Source organism: Emiliania huxleyi, assembly GCF_000372725.1.
Source record: "Emiliania huxleyi CCMP1516 chromosome Unknown EMIHUscaffold_125, whole genome shotgun sequence".
Taxonomy (NCBI): domain Eukaryota; phylum Haptophyta; order Isochrysidales; family Noelaerhabdaceae; genus Emiliania; species Emiliania huxleyi.
The window spans coordinates 216,337-231,255 of record NW_005201338.1 but is presented as its reverse complement, the minus strand read 5'-3'; the positions used below and the strand labels follow the sequence as shown (position 1 = coordinate 231,255).

Sequence of the window (14,919 nt, the reverse complement as noted above, 5' to 3'; positions counted from 1 at the left end):
AGGGGGCGCCTCTGTCTGTCAGTGTCACGACTCCCGCTCAGACTTCGCGGCCCGCGCCATCTGAACGAGTGATGCTACTTCCGGCCTTGTGGCCTTGCTCACGGCGAGGTGCCGCTCCAGCTCCGCCACCTGCTCCGCCAGCTCCAGCTCCGCTGCGGACCGGTTTGCGTGCAAGAACGGCATGGCATCTGAGCGGCGCTTCGGCCGCCGCGGACTCGGCTTGCCGCCCCCCGCCGCCTCCTCCTCGTCGGGCTCCACGAGCCGCTTGTGAGGCGGCTCGCGCCGCCGGCAGCAGCAGCGGGAGAAGCAGAGCGCCAGGAAGAGCAACCCGGCTGCTCCCAGCGCCAACTCCACCGGGGGATTGGCGAGGATGGCTCGGCCAGCCTTTACCACGTGATACCCGCCCGTCCGCACTGTCTCGTCGAGCTTCTCGACGAAGTCGGCGTAGAAGGGTGGGGGTGGGGCGAGCGGCGGCGGCGGCGTCGGCGGCGGCGGCGGCGTCGGCGGCGGCGGCGACGGCGGCTTTGGTGGCGGCGGCGGCGGCGTCGGTGGCGGCGTCGGCGGCGTTGCTGGAGGCGAGAGAGGCGGCGGCGATGGCGGCGTCGGCGGCGGCTTCGGCGGCGGCGGCGGCGGCGGCGTTGTTGGAGGCGAGAGAGGCGGCGGCGGCGGCGGCGGCGGCGTTGATGGAGGCGAGAGAGGCGGCGGCGACGACGGCGGCGGCGTTGATGGAGGCGAGAGAGGCGGCGGCGGCGGCGTCGGCGGCGTTGCTGGAGGCGAGAGAGGCGGCGGCGACGGCGGCGTCGGCGTTGATGGAGGCGAGAGAGGCGGCGGCGACGACGGCGGCGGCGTTGATGGAGGCGAGAGAGGCGGCGGCGGCGGCGTCGGCGGCGTTGCTGGAGGCGAGAGAGGCGGCGGCGGGGACGGTGGCAATGACGGCGGCGGTAGCGGGGGCTGGGGAGGTTCTGGCCGCTGCCCCGGCGGCCAGGGCGGCATCGGCGGCGGTGGGTTTGGCTTTGTCACCCCTGGCGGCGACGGCGGCGGCGGCGGCGGCGGCGGCGGAGGCGGCGGTGCAGGAGGTGGTGGCGGGGAAGGCGAGGGCGACAGAGGCGGAAGCGGAGGCGGCGGCGAGGGCGGCGGCGGGGATGGCTGCGGCGGCGATGGCGGCGGTGGCGAGGGCGGCGGCGGCGAGGGCGGTGGCGGCGAGGGCGGTGGCGGCGAGGGTGGAGATGAGGGCGGCGGCGGCGAGGTCGGCGGTGACGGGGGCGGCGCGACTGGAGGCGAGGGCGGCGGCGGCGAGGGTGGCAGCGACGGAGGCGGCAGCAGCGGCGGGTGTGAGGGCGGCGGCGGCGAGGGCGACGACGAGGGCGGCGGCGGTGAGTGCGGCGGGGGCGGGGCTGAGGGCGGGGGCGGCGTCGGGGGCTGCGATGGTGGCGGCGGCGTGGGGGGCGGCGAGGGTGGAGGCGGCGAGGGTGGAGGCGAGGGTGGAGGCGGCGACGGCGGCGGCGGCGGCGGCGGCAGCGGCGGCGGCATCGAGGGCGGCTGCGGCGGCAGCGGCGAGGGCGGCGGTCGCTGGGGCGACGGCGAGGTCGGAGGGGGAAGCGACGGAGGCGGTGGGGAGGGCGGCAGCAGCGGCGGCGGCGAGGACGGTGGGGGCAGCGACGGAGGCGGCGAGGGTGGAGGCGAGGGTGGAGGCGGCGAGGACGGTGGGGGCGGCGAGGGCGGCGAGGGCGGCGGCTCTGGCGGCGGCAATAGCAGCCACCCCGCGGGCACTCGATCGAGGTACGAAACCATATTCCGGTGTTTGGAGGGCTGGCGGTCAAGAGAAGGCGCCGTTCGCAGTAGGGGGTTAGAGAAGTGCCGCACCTACTCGCAGCGCACGCAGCTTGAGGCCCAGCACCAAGGACACCGCGGCACACCCGCCTCGCCCACGTTGTTTTGGATCTGCGAGGGCGCAGGCGGCGGCGGGCGCGAGCGTCAGCAGCATAAAATGGGATGAGCACGGCGCGGGCTTGTTTTGGGGGTCGCGGGGGCGCAGTGGCACGGAGACGACCCGCGGCCGCGCGCCCAGCAGCGCTCAGACCGGCAATCCGATTGTGCCAGATTCGCGGCGCTCGGAGCGAGCCGCTCGCGCGGCGGTCGCAGCACGGCGTGCAGCCATGCACGCGCTCGCACGCGCTGCAGTGGTGGTTGTGGGGCGAGAGGCGAGAGGGCACGCGCGGGGGCAGCTCTCATCTCTCGCTGCGCCAAACCCCGAGGCGAGAGCACAACGAGGACTGAACCTGCAATCTCGTAGGTTTTAACACCAGGATGGTGCAAGATAGGTCGCAACTGATCCAGTCCTCCCGGGGCGGGTGAAGTGGTCGCATATAGTCCCAGAAACACCCCCTGATAGCTTAAAAATCGAGATTTCGGCCGCAGCATTTTTTCTTGATTTTTGGGGCAGGCCGTCGACTCGGTCTTCGTCCATCTGCGTCCTGCACTAGCCCCGCCGAAGTATGAGGCGTCTACGTAGACTCACATGCCATCGGCCCTCGCGCTCTGCTCGCCTCGGAGCACCCGCGAGACTCTCAGTGAGGCACACTGTGAGCTCCCGTGCCGTTTCAGCCTGTTGGCTCGGTTTTGACACCGATTCCACCACCGCATGAACCACTGCCTCGTCAATCACCGTATCACTCCTCGCTGTAGGCCCGGTGCTGCAGGTTGAGCACTGGCCGCGGTCGTGTGCCTTGCGGCTAGTGCTCAACCTCCGCCCGGAGGGCATATCTGCGAGTGCAGTGCGGCAAGCCGCGGGCGAGTCACTCCTTCGTGCGAATCGTCGCGTCTGGCGGCTGCAGGTCCTCTCTCTGTAGGTTACAGTACTCCCTCCATCTCGCGATGCGTGGCGCAAATGCGCGCTGACCTTGCCATGTCGGCCACTTACTGCGCGCCTTAGCGTCTGCTACTTCGTACTTGCAGGTGAAAGAGCCAGCTGTGGCGGGCTCGCTCAGGTGTCACGCGTGCCCTCCTCTTCTCGTGGCCGTTTTCTCCCTTGTCGACACACGCGCGGATCGAGTAAACAGCGAGCGTACACTCCACCGCGCGGCTACTCCTCACCCTCATCCCCAGACTCACTCTCAGACTCGGACGACGCTACATCCTCTCCCTCTCCCTCACAGTTGCTGTCAGGTCCGTCGGCGTCGTCGCTGTCATCGTCGCTGCTGCTGCTGCTACTGCTGCTGCTGCCGTCGCTGCCGTCGCAACCGCCGCCGCCGCCGCTCCCCGACCCTGCCTCTGCCATCTCGGCGTCCCCGCATGCCTCACCCATTTCGACATCACCTGTAGCCTCTCCCTCCGACGCCGAGCCGTCGCCCGCCGGCTCCCCAGCCGTGCCGGCCTCCGCCCTCGCGCCTGCTACGCCCCCCGCGCCCGCACCGCCCACACCGCCCGCACCGCCTGCAGCGCCGGCGGCGCCCGAGCCGCTCGCCTCCGAGCCGCCCGCGCCGTCGTCTGACACCTCATCCTCGGGCTGAGGCGCCCAGCACTCGTCCAGGCCGTCCTCAGGCCGGGCGACGCCGCCGTGGCGGCCAGCGTGCGCGTCGCGCGCCTCTTTGCGTTTCCGCTCGGCGAGCGCAAGCAGGGGGCCTTGGTTGGCCTTCTCACCCTTCCCCAGTTTCCAGCCGCGGCCTGCCACGAGAGCCTTCAGCTCCGGGACGGTGAGGCGGTCCGCCCGCCGCCCGCCCCTCTGCCCGACTGCGGCGGCGATGTCCCAGCCCGCGCGCCGAAGCTTGACGCGCGCCGAGCGCAGGATGGCCGCGCTGTCGGGCTTCTGCTTGCGGCCGGCAGGGACGGCGCTGCGCTTCCGCTTCCTCGTCTTTGCGGCGACCCAGGGGCGCCGCTCCTTTGCCTTCAGCTTCAGGATGCGAGCCTCGAGCTTCGCCCGGGGCAGCATAAGCAGCGGCGTGAGCTCGCTCGCCGAGAGTTGCGCCGTCCGCGGCAGGTGCGGCTGCCCGTCTTGCGTGGCCGCCGCATTGCCAACCCCCGCAAAACGGCTGGCAAAGCCGGCCGTGCCCCACTCCAGCATGAGCTGGCTCGCCTCGTGCCCGTGCAGGTTCTCGTACCCCTTCTCGTCCTTCACGTCGTGGCCGACGAGTAGGACGTAGGTCAGCTGCATGGCAGACTTGCGGCGCGGCTTCGACCGCCCCTGCTGGTTACCGGCATAGCCAGCCTCCGGAGGGGTCGGCTTGCACACGGTCCCATCGCACAGCGTCAGCTGCAGCTCGGCCACCGGGCAGAGGGTGGGCGAGGCGATGCCGCCCTCGCCGCCGTGGATGGTGACACGCCCTGCCTGTGCGGCAACCGCTCGCGCAAGCACGTCGCCGGCGCTCGCCCTGCCGACAGGCGCGCCGGCGGGGTAGCATCGGACATAACCGGACTGGTGCACATCCGGGTTGGTGCGACCCTGCTCCAGATGCCTGTTTAACGCCCCTAGGCGCACAAAGACTCGATCGCAGCCGTGCATGCCGCCAGGCATGTCGCAGCATCGGTAGGACCGCGCTGTCGATCGCGCCACCGAGGCCTCCGAAGCGAGACGGCGGCGCTCCGCCGCCACCTTCGCCTGTGCCGCCTCCTTCCGCTCCGCCTTGGCCTTCGCCCGCGCCTCGCGGCCCCTGTCGCTTCGTGCGACGAGCTTCCGGTCCGCTTTGCCCTCGCGGCCCCTGTCGTCGCTTCGTGCAACGAGCTCGTGCTGCCCCGAGCTGCCCGCCGCCCCGCGGCTCGTCGAGGCGACGACCTGAGGCGCGGTGGGCGCGACCCTTCCGTCCGGGAAGAGGTCGGCCGAGGTCAGCCGCTCCCCCTCCCCCAGGAAGGACTGGCGGCGGAGCAGCAGCGCCTCGAACGACCCCGACCCGTCGTAGACGTACTCGCGGGCCGACATCAGGGTGAGGCGAGCGATCGTCTCCACGGCGAACTCCTCGCTGCCGGCGGGCCGGAAGAGCGCGACTGTGCGGCCGCCCTGCTTGGAGAGCACCTTCTCTAACCCGTGGAATAGGTCTGACGGCGTGCGGACGTCGTGGAGGCCGCTGCAGATGAGCCGGCGGACCTGGCTCCCGCTGACCGCAAACTCGCCGTCGAGAGTAGACTTATTCTGCCCAGCTTCGCCGATGAAGTGTCCGCGGACGACGATGCCGGTCGTCTCACCCAGGAAGGAGAGGCCGAGGGTGAAGGTCGCGCCCGCGTATGCGGCGGCTCCGTCAGTCTTGACCAAGGCGCTCGAGACGTGCGGGTTCTCAGATTTGTACTCCGAGAGCGCGATGTGCACTGCGGATAGGGTAGCAAAGCCGTCCTCTTTCGACGCGAGCATCATTGCATGTTTGTACTCGCAGACGAACTCTCCCTCGCCGTAACGATCGGCCTCGAAGCGCAGCGGGCGCCGGACAAGCATGCAGCCGTGCCAAGGCATGCCGCGCTTGCCGAAGAACTCGGACATGGCCTCGCGGAAGACGCTCATCAAGAACTTCATTTTCCAGTCGGCGATGACGAGGACCTGTAGAGGTCGGACGCACTCTTCTCTCGGGTTCGCGTGGGCGACTCTCCTCACCTCCCTTTCTCCGTGTGTCTCGCAGGTGGGCTGCCCGCGCCTGATCCTGCTCGAGCCCTTCGAGCAGACGCGAGGTAGTAGCAGCCTCGTGCGCTGCTCGGACCATGTGATGGTAGTAGCTGTCGAGCTTTTCGCTAGCGCGGCGCACGAGCTCTCGCAGTTGGGTCAGCGATTCTAGACGTGGCTCGGAGACTCGGGGGGAGAGAGCCGAGGCGGGGACTCGCCGCCTCCCGCCCTCGAAGCCGCTGTCGACCGTGTAGTAGTTCGGATCAACGGCGGTCGTGGCCGCCACGGGCTGGTTTGCGGCCGCTGGAGCAGCGGCGGCGGGTGTGGCAGGCGCTGCAGCCGCGCAGGCCCGCGTGCGTCCAGCCGCAGGGGTGACGGCCGGGGCAGCAGGAGGAGGGGGAAAGGCGCCGCCCTCGGGCGGGTGCACCTCCCGGACCACCGTTGAGTGCGTGAGGCCGGCTTCGTCCGTGTAGGCGACGTACGAGCCGACGGCTAGGGAAGCAGCCGCCGCCGGGCTAGGGAGGTTTCGCTGCAGGCAGCGCTCGGCGGCAGTCAGGAGGACGTCGAGATCGGCTTGCAGCGCCGCGAGCTGAGCACACTCCATGCAGCCCTGTGCGTGCACGTGCGTGCAGGGCGCCGGGCGCGATTTATCCGCCCCAGAGGCGTCAGCGTGCGCGTGGTTTGCACAGTGCCACGCGCACTTGGCCGCATCTGCATGACCGAGGTGCGCTTTCAGCTGGCGCTTTACGTGCACCTCCACCGCGTCGATGCGATCCAAGATAGGCTTCTCGAACGAGCTGCAATCGCTGGGGCAGAGCGCAGCTAGCTCACGGACGATTTTACGGAGGACTTCGAACTGCATACGGCCGCAAAACTCCGAGACGGCGTCGAGCGCTCCGAGCTGTTTCAGGTCGCCCTTGGCTGCTAGCACGGCCGCCTCTAGAAACTTAGTCCGACCGAGCCCATCGTACCGGAAGGATCCTTGCTTATGCTTTGGTCCGAACCACGTCTTTCCACGCGGATTGCGCCTGGCTTCGGCGTAGTCCATGTAGATCTGCTCACGTGCTTTCGTCCGCATGGTTGCAGGCACTTCCATTACATCTCCGTTGCTGAGCCGGATCGACATCGTCCCAAACGCGACCTGCTGCATATTATCAGGCGAGTAGAGGAAGGCGATGGCATCCTTAAGCGCTGCGCTCTTCACGCCTTGTGGCTTCGGCCGATCGTCTTCAGCCGACGCCGCGGGGCCAAAGGTCAGCGCGTGCAGGCGGGTCGCGCGGTACTCGAACCTGCGGAGGGCGCGGGGTGCGAAGCATGGGCGCCGTCACCGCGCTCTCTCCACCGACAGGGGGTTCTTTTCGTCTCCCCAGGGCACCGAGAGCTAGCATAGGCGCGCACGGGCGGCGCACCTTGAGATGTTGATGTTTAGCTCGCGCTTGAGCATGGGCAGCGTGTAGCCATGCTGACCGATCGTGGGCACGAGAGCCGACAGGCGCTGGCGCTGCTCGCGCTTTGGCAGTTTCCTCTTCACCGCGTCGAGGTACGACCCCACCAGGCTCTCGGTGACGGCGCGGTCAGCAGCCACACGCTGCCTCGTCTCGAGAGACGGCGGCGGGACCAGCGCGGCGGCGATCAGGGACGCCGTTCCCGAGCCATCCGGGTTGAGGCTCGAAGCAATGCCTCGCACTATGGCCGCTCCTCCCTCCCTTAGCGTTGCCCGCTGCGTCGAGCCCGAGGCGCCGCCTAGCGGTAGGCGAATGACGGAGCCGAGTCGCTTGTTGGACATGCCCTTGAAGTCGATGGCGACGCCAGCTTCCCCGAGAGCGGCGGCTATGTCTAGGAGCGAGCAGAGCGCTGACTCGTCCTCATCGTCTCCTTCGGTCCCAGGCGTCGCTGCTGCTGCTGCATCGTCGACTGCGAGAGGCCCGCGTGTCGCCTCGTGGGCGGGCCGGGCCTCGACGAGTCGAGCGAGGACTCTGCGGCCGACGGCGCCGGGTTGAACAGAGTCCGCGTGGCCGTCGACCTGCTGCTGCGGGGTGACGTCCGGCTGCCGCCCAAAGGCCACCCACCTGCGGCGCGTGCAGAGCCGCACGTCGCTGTGTGGGTGCAGACTGTGACAAGCGCGGGCCAGAGCGGTGTTCTGAGGTATAGCAACGCGGGAGGTGCGAATGACATGTCGTGAGCGTGGTGTGTGGTCGCATCTAGCGGTTTGCGCACGAGACGCCGCCGACGGCGCCGGCAGCGCGCTCGAGCGCCGCAGTGCTGCGAACCGTCTGCTTGAAGACTGGAGGTGCCGTTGACCCGCACGCCGCTACGATGCTCGCCTTGAAGGAGCTTTCGCGCAGCGACTTGAGCTCCTTCAATGCGCCAGGGAAGAAGGACGGATCGGTATGAGTAAGCAAGGTGTCGAGCTCGGTCATGCTCAGCCCAAAGCGGTCGCAGAACGAGTGCTGTGGGTTGCTCGGCAGCGGCTCGAGCGCATACCAGACACATTCCACGTAGCCAAACGCCGTGGGATCAGCGAGGACGCTCACCATCTCGAGAGGAGTGATCCTGAGAGTAGCAAAGGCAGGGCCAGCCGTTCGGCGAGCGTAGAGGGGTGGGCGGCTGCGAAAGGCTGCTGTGCGGCCGCGCGTCGCAGGGACGGGCGCGGTGGGTGCTGCTCACGTGTCCGTCGCACGAGCGGCGCTGCGGGTCGGCATGGCGAGCTGTGTGGTCGTTGCGAGGAGAGGCTATGGAGCGCTCAGCCTGGCGCGGAAGAGCCGCCAAGAAAGAGAAAAAACACCAAAAACCGCAAAATGATCCCTCCCGCGCGTCGGTTCCCCATCCCCAGACATGGTGTCGGTATGGGGAGTGGGTGCGGGAGGGTTCAATCAGTTGTTACGTAGACCGCGCCAGGCTGGTGTGAAGTTGCCCTTAAGACAGCCCGAGGCGGTCCAGGTTGCAATATCACGCTTGGGAGTCGTTGCCGCCGTGGGCCAGCGCCTCGGGCATCGCGCCCGTAGAACATGGACATGGAGGCCGCCATCGCGACGATCCAGCGCGCGTGGCGTCAGCGGCGAGATGACGCGTGTCTGTGCGCGATCTGCCTCAGCGACGCCTCGGACCCTGTCGCTTGGGACGGTTGCGGGCACAGCTTCTGTCGCACGTGTGCCGTGCGCTGGTCAAAGGCGTGCAAGGCAGCGAACCATCCGTTGAGATGCCCAACGTGCCGCACTCGAGGCACGGCGTCGCCTCGCCCCGCTCTCAAGATACCGGACCAGCGGGCCGTCATTCTGCCTCAAGGCGCTTCAATCGGCGCTTCCGACCTCGTCTCGCGGAACATAGCAAGCCTCTTTCGCAGGATGAGGGACCGGACGCCGTTCTCGCTGCCTCCCCCGATGCGTCGGCGCCGCTCCAACTTCGTCGACGACACCAGCTACTCACGGCGAGTCCTACGAGTCTGACGAGTGTCGGTCCCGGTGTCGGCGGCGGCGCCGCCGGACAGCCCAGCGTCTTTACCCTGGGATCTCTCCGCTCAGTCCGGGGGTGCGTCGACCCTGCCAATATTGTTTTATCTCCCCCCCCCCTCTCCATAAACACGAGACGAGAACACTGGCTCTCACACTGCTCACTCACACTGGCGTGGGGGAGGGGGAGAGAACTTTCAACTTACCACTGGAGCGGCCGCACATTGCTCGGTACCCCCCCTGCACTTCTAAGCCCGTCCCTGCTGCTAGGGGGGGGGGTCTGACCCCCCCAGCAGCAGAGCGCTGCTGCTGGGGGGGGGGGGTCCCCCCCCAGCAGCAGAGCGCACTGGACCCAGCTCCCGCCTCCCGCCGCCCCCCCGCTCCCGCCCCCTCGGCTCGTGTTTGAGCGGTACGCTCGAGGCGGTTGTGTTCACCGCGCCTTCGAGCCCAATACACCTTCGTCGTGTCGAGTGCTGACGTTTTACTAAAGACTTGTGACCATGGTGAGTCTATCTCTTGTACTACCACACATAGGCGCGTATAGTGAGCCACTCACTCGGGCGTCTCGCTGACGTGTTGATCGATCAGCGCTGATCTCCCTAGCCTATCGCCCACCCGCTCGATCCTCGGATCGCTCGCTTATCGCAAATCGATTGACTGAGTTGTCATCCCCGCGTCCTTTCCTTTTTTCGAAAACGCGCGCGCGCCCGTCGCGGCAAAACTGTCAGGTCCGCCACGGCGTATGATGGGCTGCGAGAGCCGTATCTTCCCTCCTTGAAGCAGAGGCGCCGCGAGGCACGAGAGGCGTAGAAGAGAGGCTGGCGTGCCCCGCACCGCCCGGTTGGCAGTAGGAGGCCCCGCCGGTGAGACCACTGATTTTGATGCCCATGCCGACCATAAATTCTCGCAACTCGAACGCATGCTACTTACAGCTGCTGTCTGTACAGAGATGCCAGCACCCCCCACAGGCAGAGCGCTGCTGCTGTGGGGGGGGGGTCGGCCATGGGCTTAGGTGTGCAGGGGCCAAGCTGCAGAAACAAGCTTTCAGTGCCTACAAGTGTAGGCACTGGATTATCGTGCGCGCGGAGCGCGCTGGTGCTACCCGGACACACGCGCGGAGCGCGCTAGCTGGACACACGCGCGGAAGCGCTAGCTGGACACACGCGCGGAAGCGCGCTAGCTAGACACACGTGCGGAGCGCGCTGGCTAGATACCGCGCGGAGCGCGCTGGCACCTATGTGCGCGGAGCGCACCGCGGTACCGGCGAGTCTAGACACATGAAGACAGTCTGTTGCAGTCAGTTGTGGCCACGCTGCTTCGAAGCTGGCCTGACGTCGTAGCACGCGTCTGGCAGACGCTGTGTCTCTGCCTTCTTCCGCGTCATGACCACACCCCGCTGCAGCGAAGCTCCAATGCCGCCCCTCTGTGCATGTGACCTGTCGTTGTGGTGAAAGCGGTCTTCCCAGTTGAGCCCGCCCCAGTTCTCGAGCGCACGGTTGATGAAGGGCACGGCGACGGCCGCATGTAGCGCCCAGAGACACGCGCGGAGCGCGCCGCTGCAGAACACGCGAGGAGCGCGCCGCTGCACAGGCGCGGAGCGCCGCCACTTGAGATTGGGCCTGTGGGTGGGCCGAGTGGTTCCTAGCGTGTGAGTCAACTCTTAAAATAGAAATCGCACCCCTACGCCCTAGCCCCCCTCCTCAACCCTCAAAATTTTCTTCGGGGCGCGCTCCGCGCGCGGCGCTCCGCGCCTGACTCCTTGAGCGGCGTAGGCGCTGGCTCGCACATGTTCTGCAGCTTGGTGCAGGGGGGGGTACCGAGCAGTGTGCGGCCGCTCCTGGGGCAGGGGGGTGGGGGGTCTGTGGGCAACTGGGGAGAGGTGAACCACCGTGAAACCTGCGTGCTGTTGTCTATGTCGCACGCCCAACAGAGAGAACACATCGTCAATACGTCAAAACCACACACTGACATCCGCGCACATTCCGCGCCTTCCCAACGGCCAAGTTACCGTACCGCGCGCCTCACCTCTCCCGTACACTCAAGCGTAAAGCCGTACACCCAAAGCGCGCTCAGCCCTCTCCGTCAGCTCTCGGCGAGGCTGCGAGCAGCGAGGCCGAGAGGGAGTCGAGGCGGGCCATCACCCGCTGCACGATGGAGCCTCGCCGGAGCCACTCCTTCCCGCCGCCCGCCTCCGCTGCACCACGCGGCGTCGGGGCCGCCGCGGCGTGGCTCTCGCTGGGCTGCTGCTGCTGCTCCTGCTGCTTGAAGTACGACTCGACGAAGGATGGCGTCTCGAGCTGCAGGATGACGAAGGAGAGCGACGAGCGCGGCCAGCCGCTGCCGCCGAGGCAGTCGCGGTCGACGAGCGACCACGCGTCCCCTCCCGCCTACAGCTCGGCTCAAACACACGTCCGGGAGACGTCGAGCAAAGGTCGAGCAAAGGGAGGGACGCCGCGACCCCTCCCGCCCCTCCTCCCTCCCCTCCCGCCGAGGGCTCGGGCTCGGCGGAGGAGGCGTGCAGTCGCCCCTCGAGGAGCGGGCCCTCAAGCGCCCCCCCCTCCCCCTCCCCGACCCGCGGCCGAACCACCAGCGTCCAGCCGCCCTCGATGCACCCGTCACCAACGCACCCGTCCCCTCCCCCGCCCTCGCCGAGCGGGCAGCCGCCCCAGCCGCACCAGCTCGGACCGCCGCCCCCCTCGCCGTCCACCTCGCCCCTCGCCCCCTCCTCCGCATCGCCCTCCTCCGCCTCCTCGAGCGCCGCCGCGTCCCCCGCCCCCTCCGCAGCCGCCTGCGCGGCGAGCACGAGCGCTTCCGGCGCGCCGTCCGCGACGAGGGTGGCGGCCTAGAGCGGCAGCAGCGTGCGGGGCCGTCAGCCGCCGCCCCGCGGCGGAGGGGAGGCGGGGCGTGTGCAGCGCGCGTGCGAGGTGCGCAGCTGTGCGAGTGCGTGCGGCAGCAGCGGCGCGTCCCACGGGAGCGCGTAGGCGGCGGCGAGGAGGGGAACCGCCGAGCCGACAGAGGCGCCCGACTGCATGAGCAGCAAGTACACCTCACCCGGGTCGTGCGCCTGCGAGCCATGCACACGTGGTGCGCGTGGCGACTCTGCGCTAGGGGGAGGCGCGCATCTCGGCGCATCTCGGCGCATCTCGGCGCATCTCGGCGCATCTCGGCGCATCTCGTGCCGCGAGCAGCTCGTCTCTGCGCGAGAGGAAGAGCGCGGCGCAGAGGCGGAGGAGGAAGGGGAGGGCGGCGTCGCCCTAGAGGGAGATGCAGTACAGTCAAACACTTGCTCTCGACCACGACTGGTGCCTCTCCCTCTGACTCCGAGCACGCCCGCCTCGAGGAAGAGACAGTCCCACACGCGCAGCAGCGCACTCAGCGGCATGGCGCTCGCGACGAAGCAGGTGAGCAACCACTGCGCCGTCACGAGGGAAGGCGCCACCTGCACCGCCCCGAGGTGCGCTCCTCAGCGGAGGCGGCCAGGGCCAGGGTCGGGGCTGGTGGTCGCTACGCTTGCATCGCTTCGAGGTGTCGAATGGGAATGCTACATTGCAGATTCGGGTTCATTGCAGATTCGGGTTCGCCGCGCCTGCATCTCCTCGAGGTGTCGCATCAGCTGCGGATCTTTGGCGGAGAGGAGGCCGCGCAGCACGGACCCGTCGACGAGGCTCATCGCCATGTCGTCGGCGAAGTGGCCCTGCAGCACCCGCTCCACCACCGTCGCGAGGCACGCGAAGGCCGTCTCCTCGTCCACCACCAGCAGCAGCACCGCAGCCACGAAGTTCATCGACTGGCAGTAGCCGACGCGAGGGTTGTGCGACGCGTAAGCGAGCAGCACGTTGCGGAGCGAGCTGAGCGCCTCCGCCTGCGGCACCCGGACGCCGCGCACGTGCACCTGTCCGGAGGCGGACTGAGTCCACGCCGCAGCGAGCCGCGGTCATGCATGTATCCTCGCGGGCGAGTGCGCGCTCACCGAGCCGAAGGTGCGGTGCAGGTCCTTTTCGATCTGCTTGGCCACCGAAGGCGGGCAAGCGCCCTCGCGTGCTGCACGCAGCCGCTCTCCGTAGCGGCCAGGCCGGAGGCGGACGGCGCGCCGTGCCGCCCGGCGCCAGAGCGCCGGTCGCTCGAGCGCTGCCACTTCGCCTGCCCGCGCGGCGCGCCGCGCGTCATGGACTGACAGCATTGTGCGGTCAGTCCATATACGGGTCTCCTCGTCCTCGCTGGGCTGCTACCGCCGCCACTCGGGCGCGGTACACCTTTCTTTTCTCCATCAGAGAGCCGGAGCGACCGACAAGGAAAACAGAAATTCCAGGGCAGCGCGATGATACTCCACTACCCCCGGACGACCAAACGCACATGAGTGGGCGGTGGGGGGGGTGAGGTTAGTACCCCTATAGCCTTACATATACGCACTCCCGCTCAGCTACCTGCGGCGCGCCCCCATAATCACCCCGCCCTGCGACTCCTCTAGGAAGGTGCGCTGCCTCTGCACGAGCGGAGCGGGCCACCGCCTGACCTCCACCAGCCAGCCGCCCTCCTTGACGTCGCGATACTTTGCGCACCCCGTCGAGATCGCGTCGCAAGCGAACGACCACTCCTTGATCGCCTTCTCGCGATCGCCCCGGTCCCACGCGTCCGCGGCGAGCAGGACGTGCAGGTCCGTCAGGCCCGGGAAGCGGGTGACGACCTGCCTCGCCACCCTCACCGCCTCGTCGCGCCGGTCGAGCGCGTAGAGCGTCACGGCCTCGCCCGCCCGCGCGAAGGACGACTGCTCCACGTTCTTGTCCACGCGGGAAAAGATGGAGGACGCGCCGCGGTAGTCGGAGAGCGCGCCCTCGTAGTCGCCGACCTCTGCCCTGGCGCGCGCCCTGTAGGTCAGCGTGTAGGGGTTGACTCCGTCGCCCGCTCCGCCCCACAGGCTCACCGCCTTGTCGTAGTCGCTCAGGGCGCCACGCCAGTCTCGCAGCCCCTCGTTGGCGAGGCCGCGCTGCACGAATGCGTCCGGGTACTCGCGGTACGCGCCGAGCCCGTTGCTCTTCTCGCCCGTCGGTCTCATTAGGGCGATGGCCTCGTCGAGGTCGGCCTTGGCGGCCGAGAACTCTCGGTTATCTGTCCGCACGCCCGCGCGCGCCACGAGCAGGCTGGTGATCTCCTCCACGCCGCGGTCCAGCCGTCGCCACTCCTCGATCGTCTGCGTAAAGAGGCGGTCTGCGAGCGGCAGGTCGCGCTGGTCGAACGCGGCGAACGCGCCCTTTGCCCCCGCGACGGCCTCCGGCGAAGGCTCTGCGGCGAAGGCTATCCCGTCTCGCTGCACACGCGCGCTGCCGAAGAGCGCGACGAGGCTGAGCGAGTTGCTGAGCGAGTGGGACAGCAGCGCGCGGCGGGGTAAGCGCATATCGACATGTAGCTTTTTTCTGAGCTTATAGCCTTCGATGTTATGTACGCATGGCACATCGCTCTCTTTTTTTCTCTTCACAAAACAATGGCGGGACCTCGAAATTCTTCTCCACGAGGGCGCAAGCTTCAATCTAACGAACGTGTATTTCTCACCACTAGCAGGTTGGCTCGCTAGTCGCTCGCCGGGCCCGCGCAGCACGCGCGGGCCTATTTTTCTGGTTGATAAGGTGGCATCTTCGACGTTGCGTTTCTTTTCTTTATAGGCTGTCCTCTATTTAGGATTCCTAAGCTTAAAGGCCCGCTAAACGCGCGAGGCGGTGGCGGCGGTGGGTGGGGGGGATTGACAGGGGAGGCGGCGGGATTGACAGGGGATGGGGCGGCCACGAGCGGAGCGGCGGCGAGAGGGGGGGCGGCGGCGAGGCGCCAACGAGCGAGGAGCCCGCATCGAGGAGCCCGCGCCATCAGAGGGACGCGCCGCTGCGAGATGGAGGGCGG

General features: G+C 68.4%; 4 protein-coding genes across 4 annotated transcripts; 1 reads left to right on the top strand and 3 right to left on the bottom strand.

Annotated features, from left to right (window-relative positions):
- Positions 1-24: 24 nt before the first annotated feature.
- Positions 25-8,118, bottom strand: EMIHUDRAFT_109848 (hypothetical protein; the record flags this gene model as incomplete). Its single annotated transcript, XM_005789766.1, has 5 exons — positions 25-569; positions 3,430-5,521; positions 6,009-6,870; positions 6,991-7,650; positions 7,799-8,118. The coding sequence occupies 5 exons, from the start codon at positions 8,116-8,118 to the stop codon at positions 25-27; spliced, it is 4,479 nt and encodes a 1,492-aa protein (XP_005789823.1).
- Positions 8,119-8,560: 442 nt separating this feature from the next.
- EMIHUDRAFT_440390 (hypothetical protein) lies at positions 8,561-9,126 on the top strand. The gene is given in 2 exon segments (XM_005789765.1): positions 8,561-8,866; positions 8,879-9,126. The coding sequence occupies 2 exon segments, from the start codon at positions 8,590-8,592 to the stop codon at positions 9,025-9,027; spliced, it is 426 nt and encodes a 141-aa protein (XP_005789822.1). The 5' UTR covers positions 8,561-8,589; the 3' UTR covers positions 9,028-9,126.
- Positions 9,127-10,965: 1,839 nt separating this feature from the next.
- EMIHUDRAFT_362134 (hypothetical protein) lies at positions 10,966-13,260 on the bottom strand. The gene is made up of 5 exons (XM_005789764.1): positions 13,001-13,260; positions 12,617-12,922; positions 12,361-12,469; positions 11,489-11,582; positions 10,966-11,417 (listed from the first exon to the last, which is right to left on the bottom strand). The coding sequence occupies exons 1-5, from the start codon at positions 13,208-13,210 to the stop codon at positions 11,168-11,170; spliced, it is 969 nt and encodes a 322-aa protein (XP_005789821.1). The 5' UTR covers positions 13,211-13,260; the 3' UTR covers positions 10,966-11,167.
- Positions 13,261-13,450: 190 nt separating this feature from the next.
- On the bottom strand, positions 13,451-14,083 carry EMIHUDRAFT_70534 (hypothetical protein; the record flags this gene model as incomplete). Its single annotated transcript, XM_005789763.1, has 1 exon — positions 13,451-14,083. One exon carries the CDS (start codon positions 14,081-14,083, stop codon positions 13,451-13,453), a length of 633 nt encoding a protein of 210 aa, XP_005789820.1.
- Between the last annotated feature and the right edge of the window lie 836 nt (positions 14,084-14,919).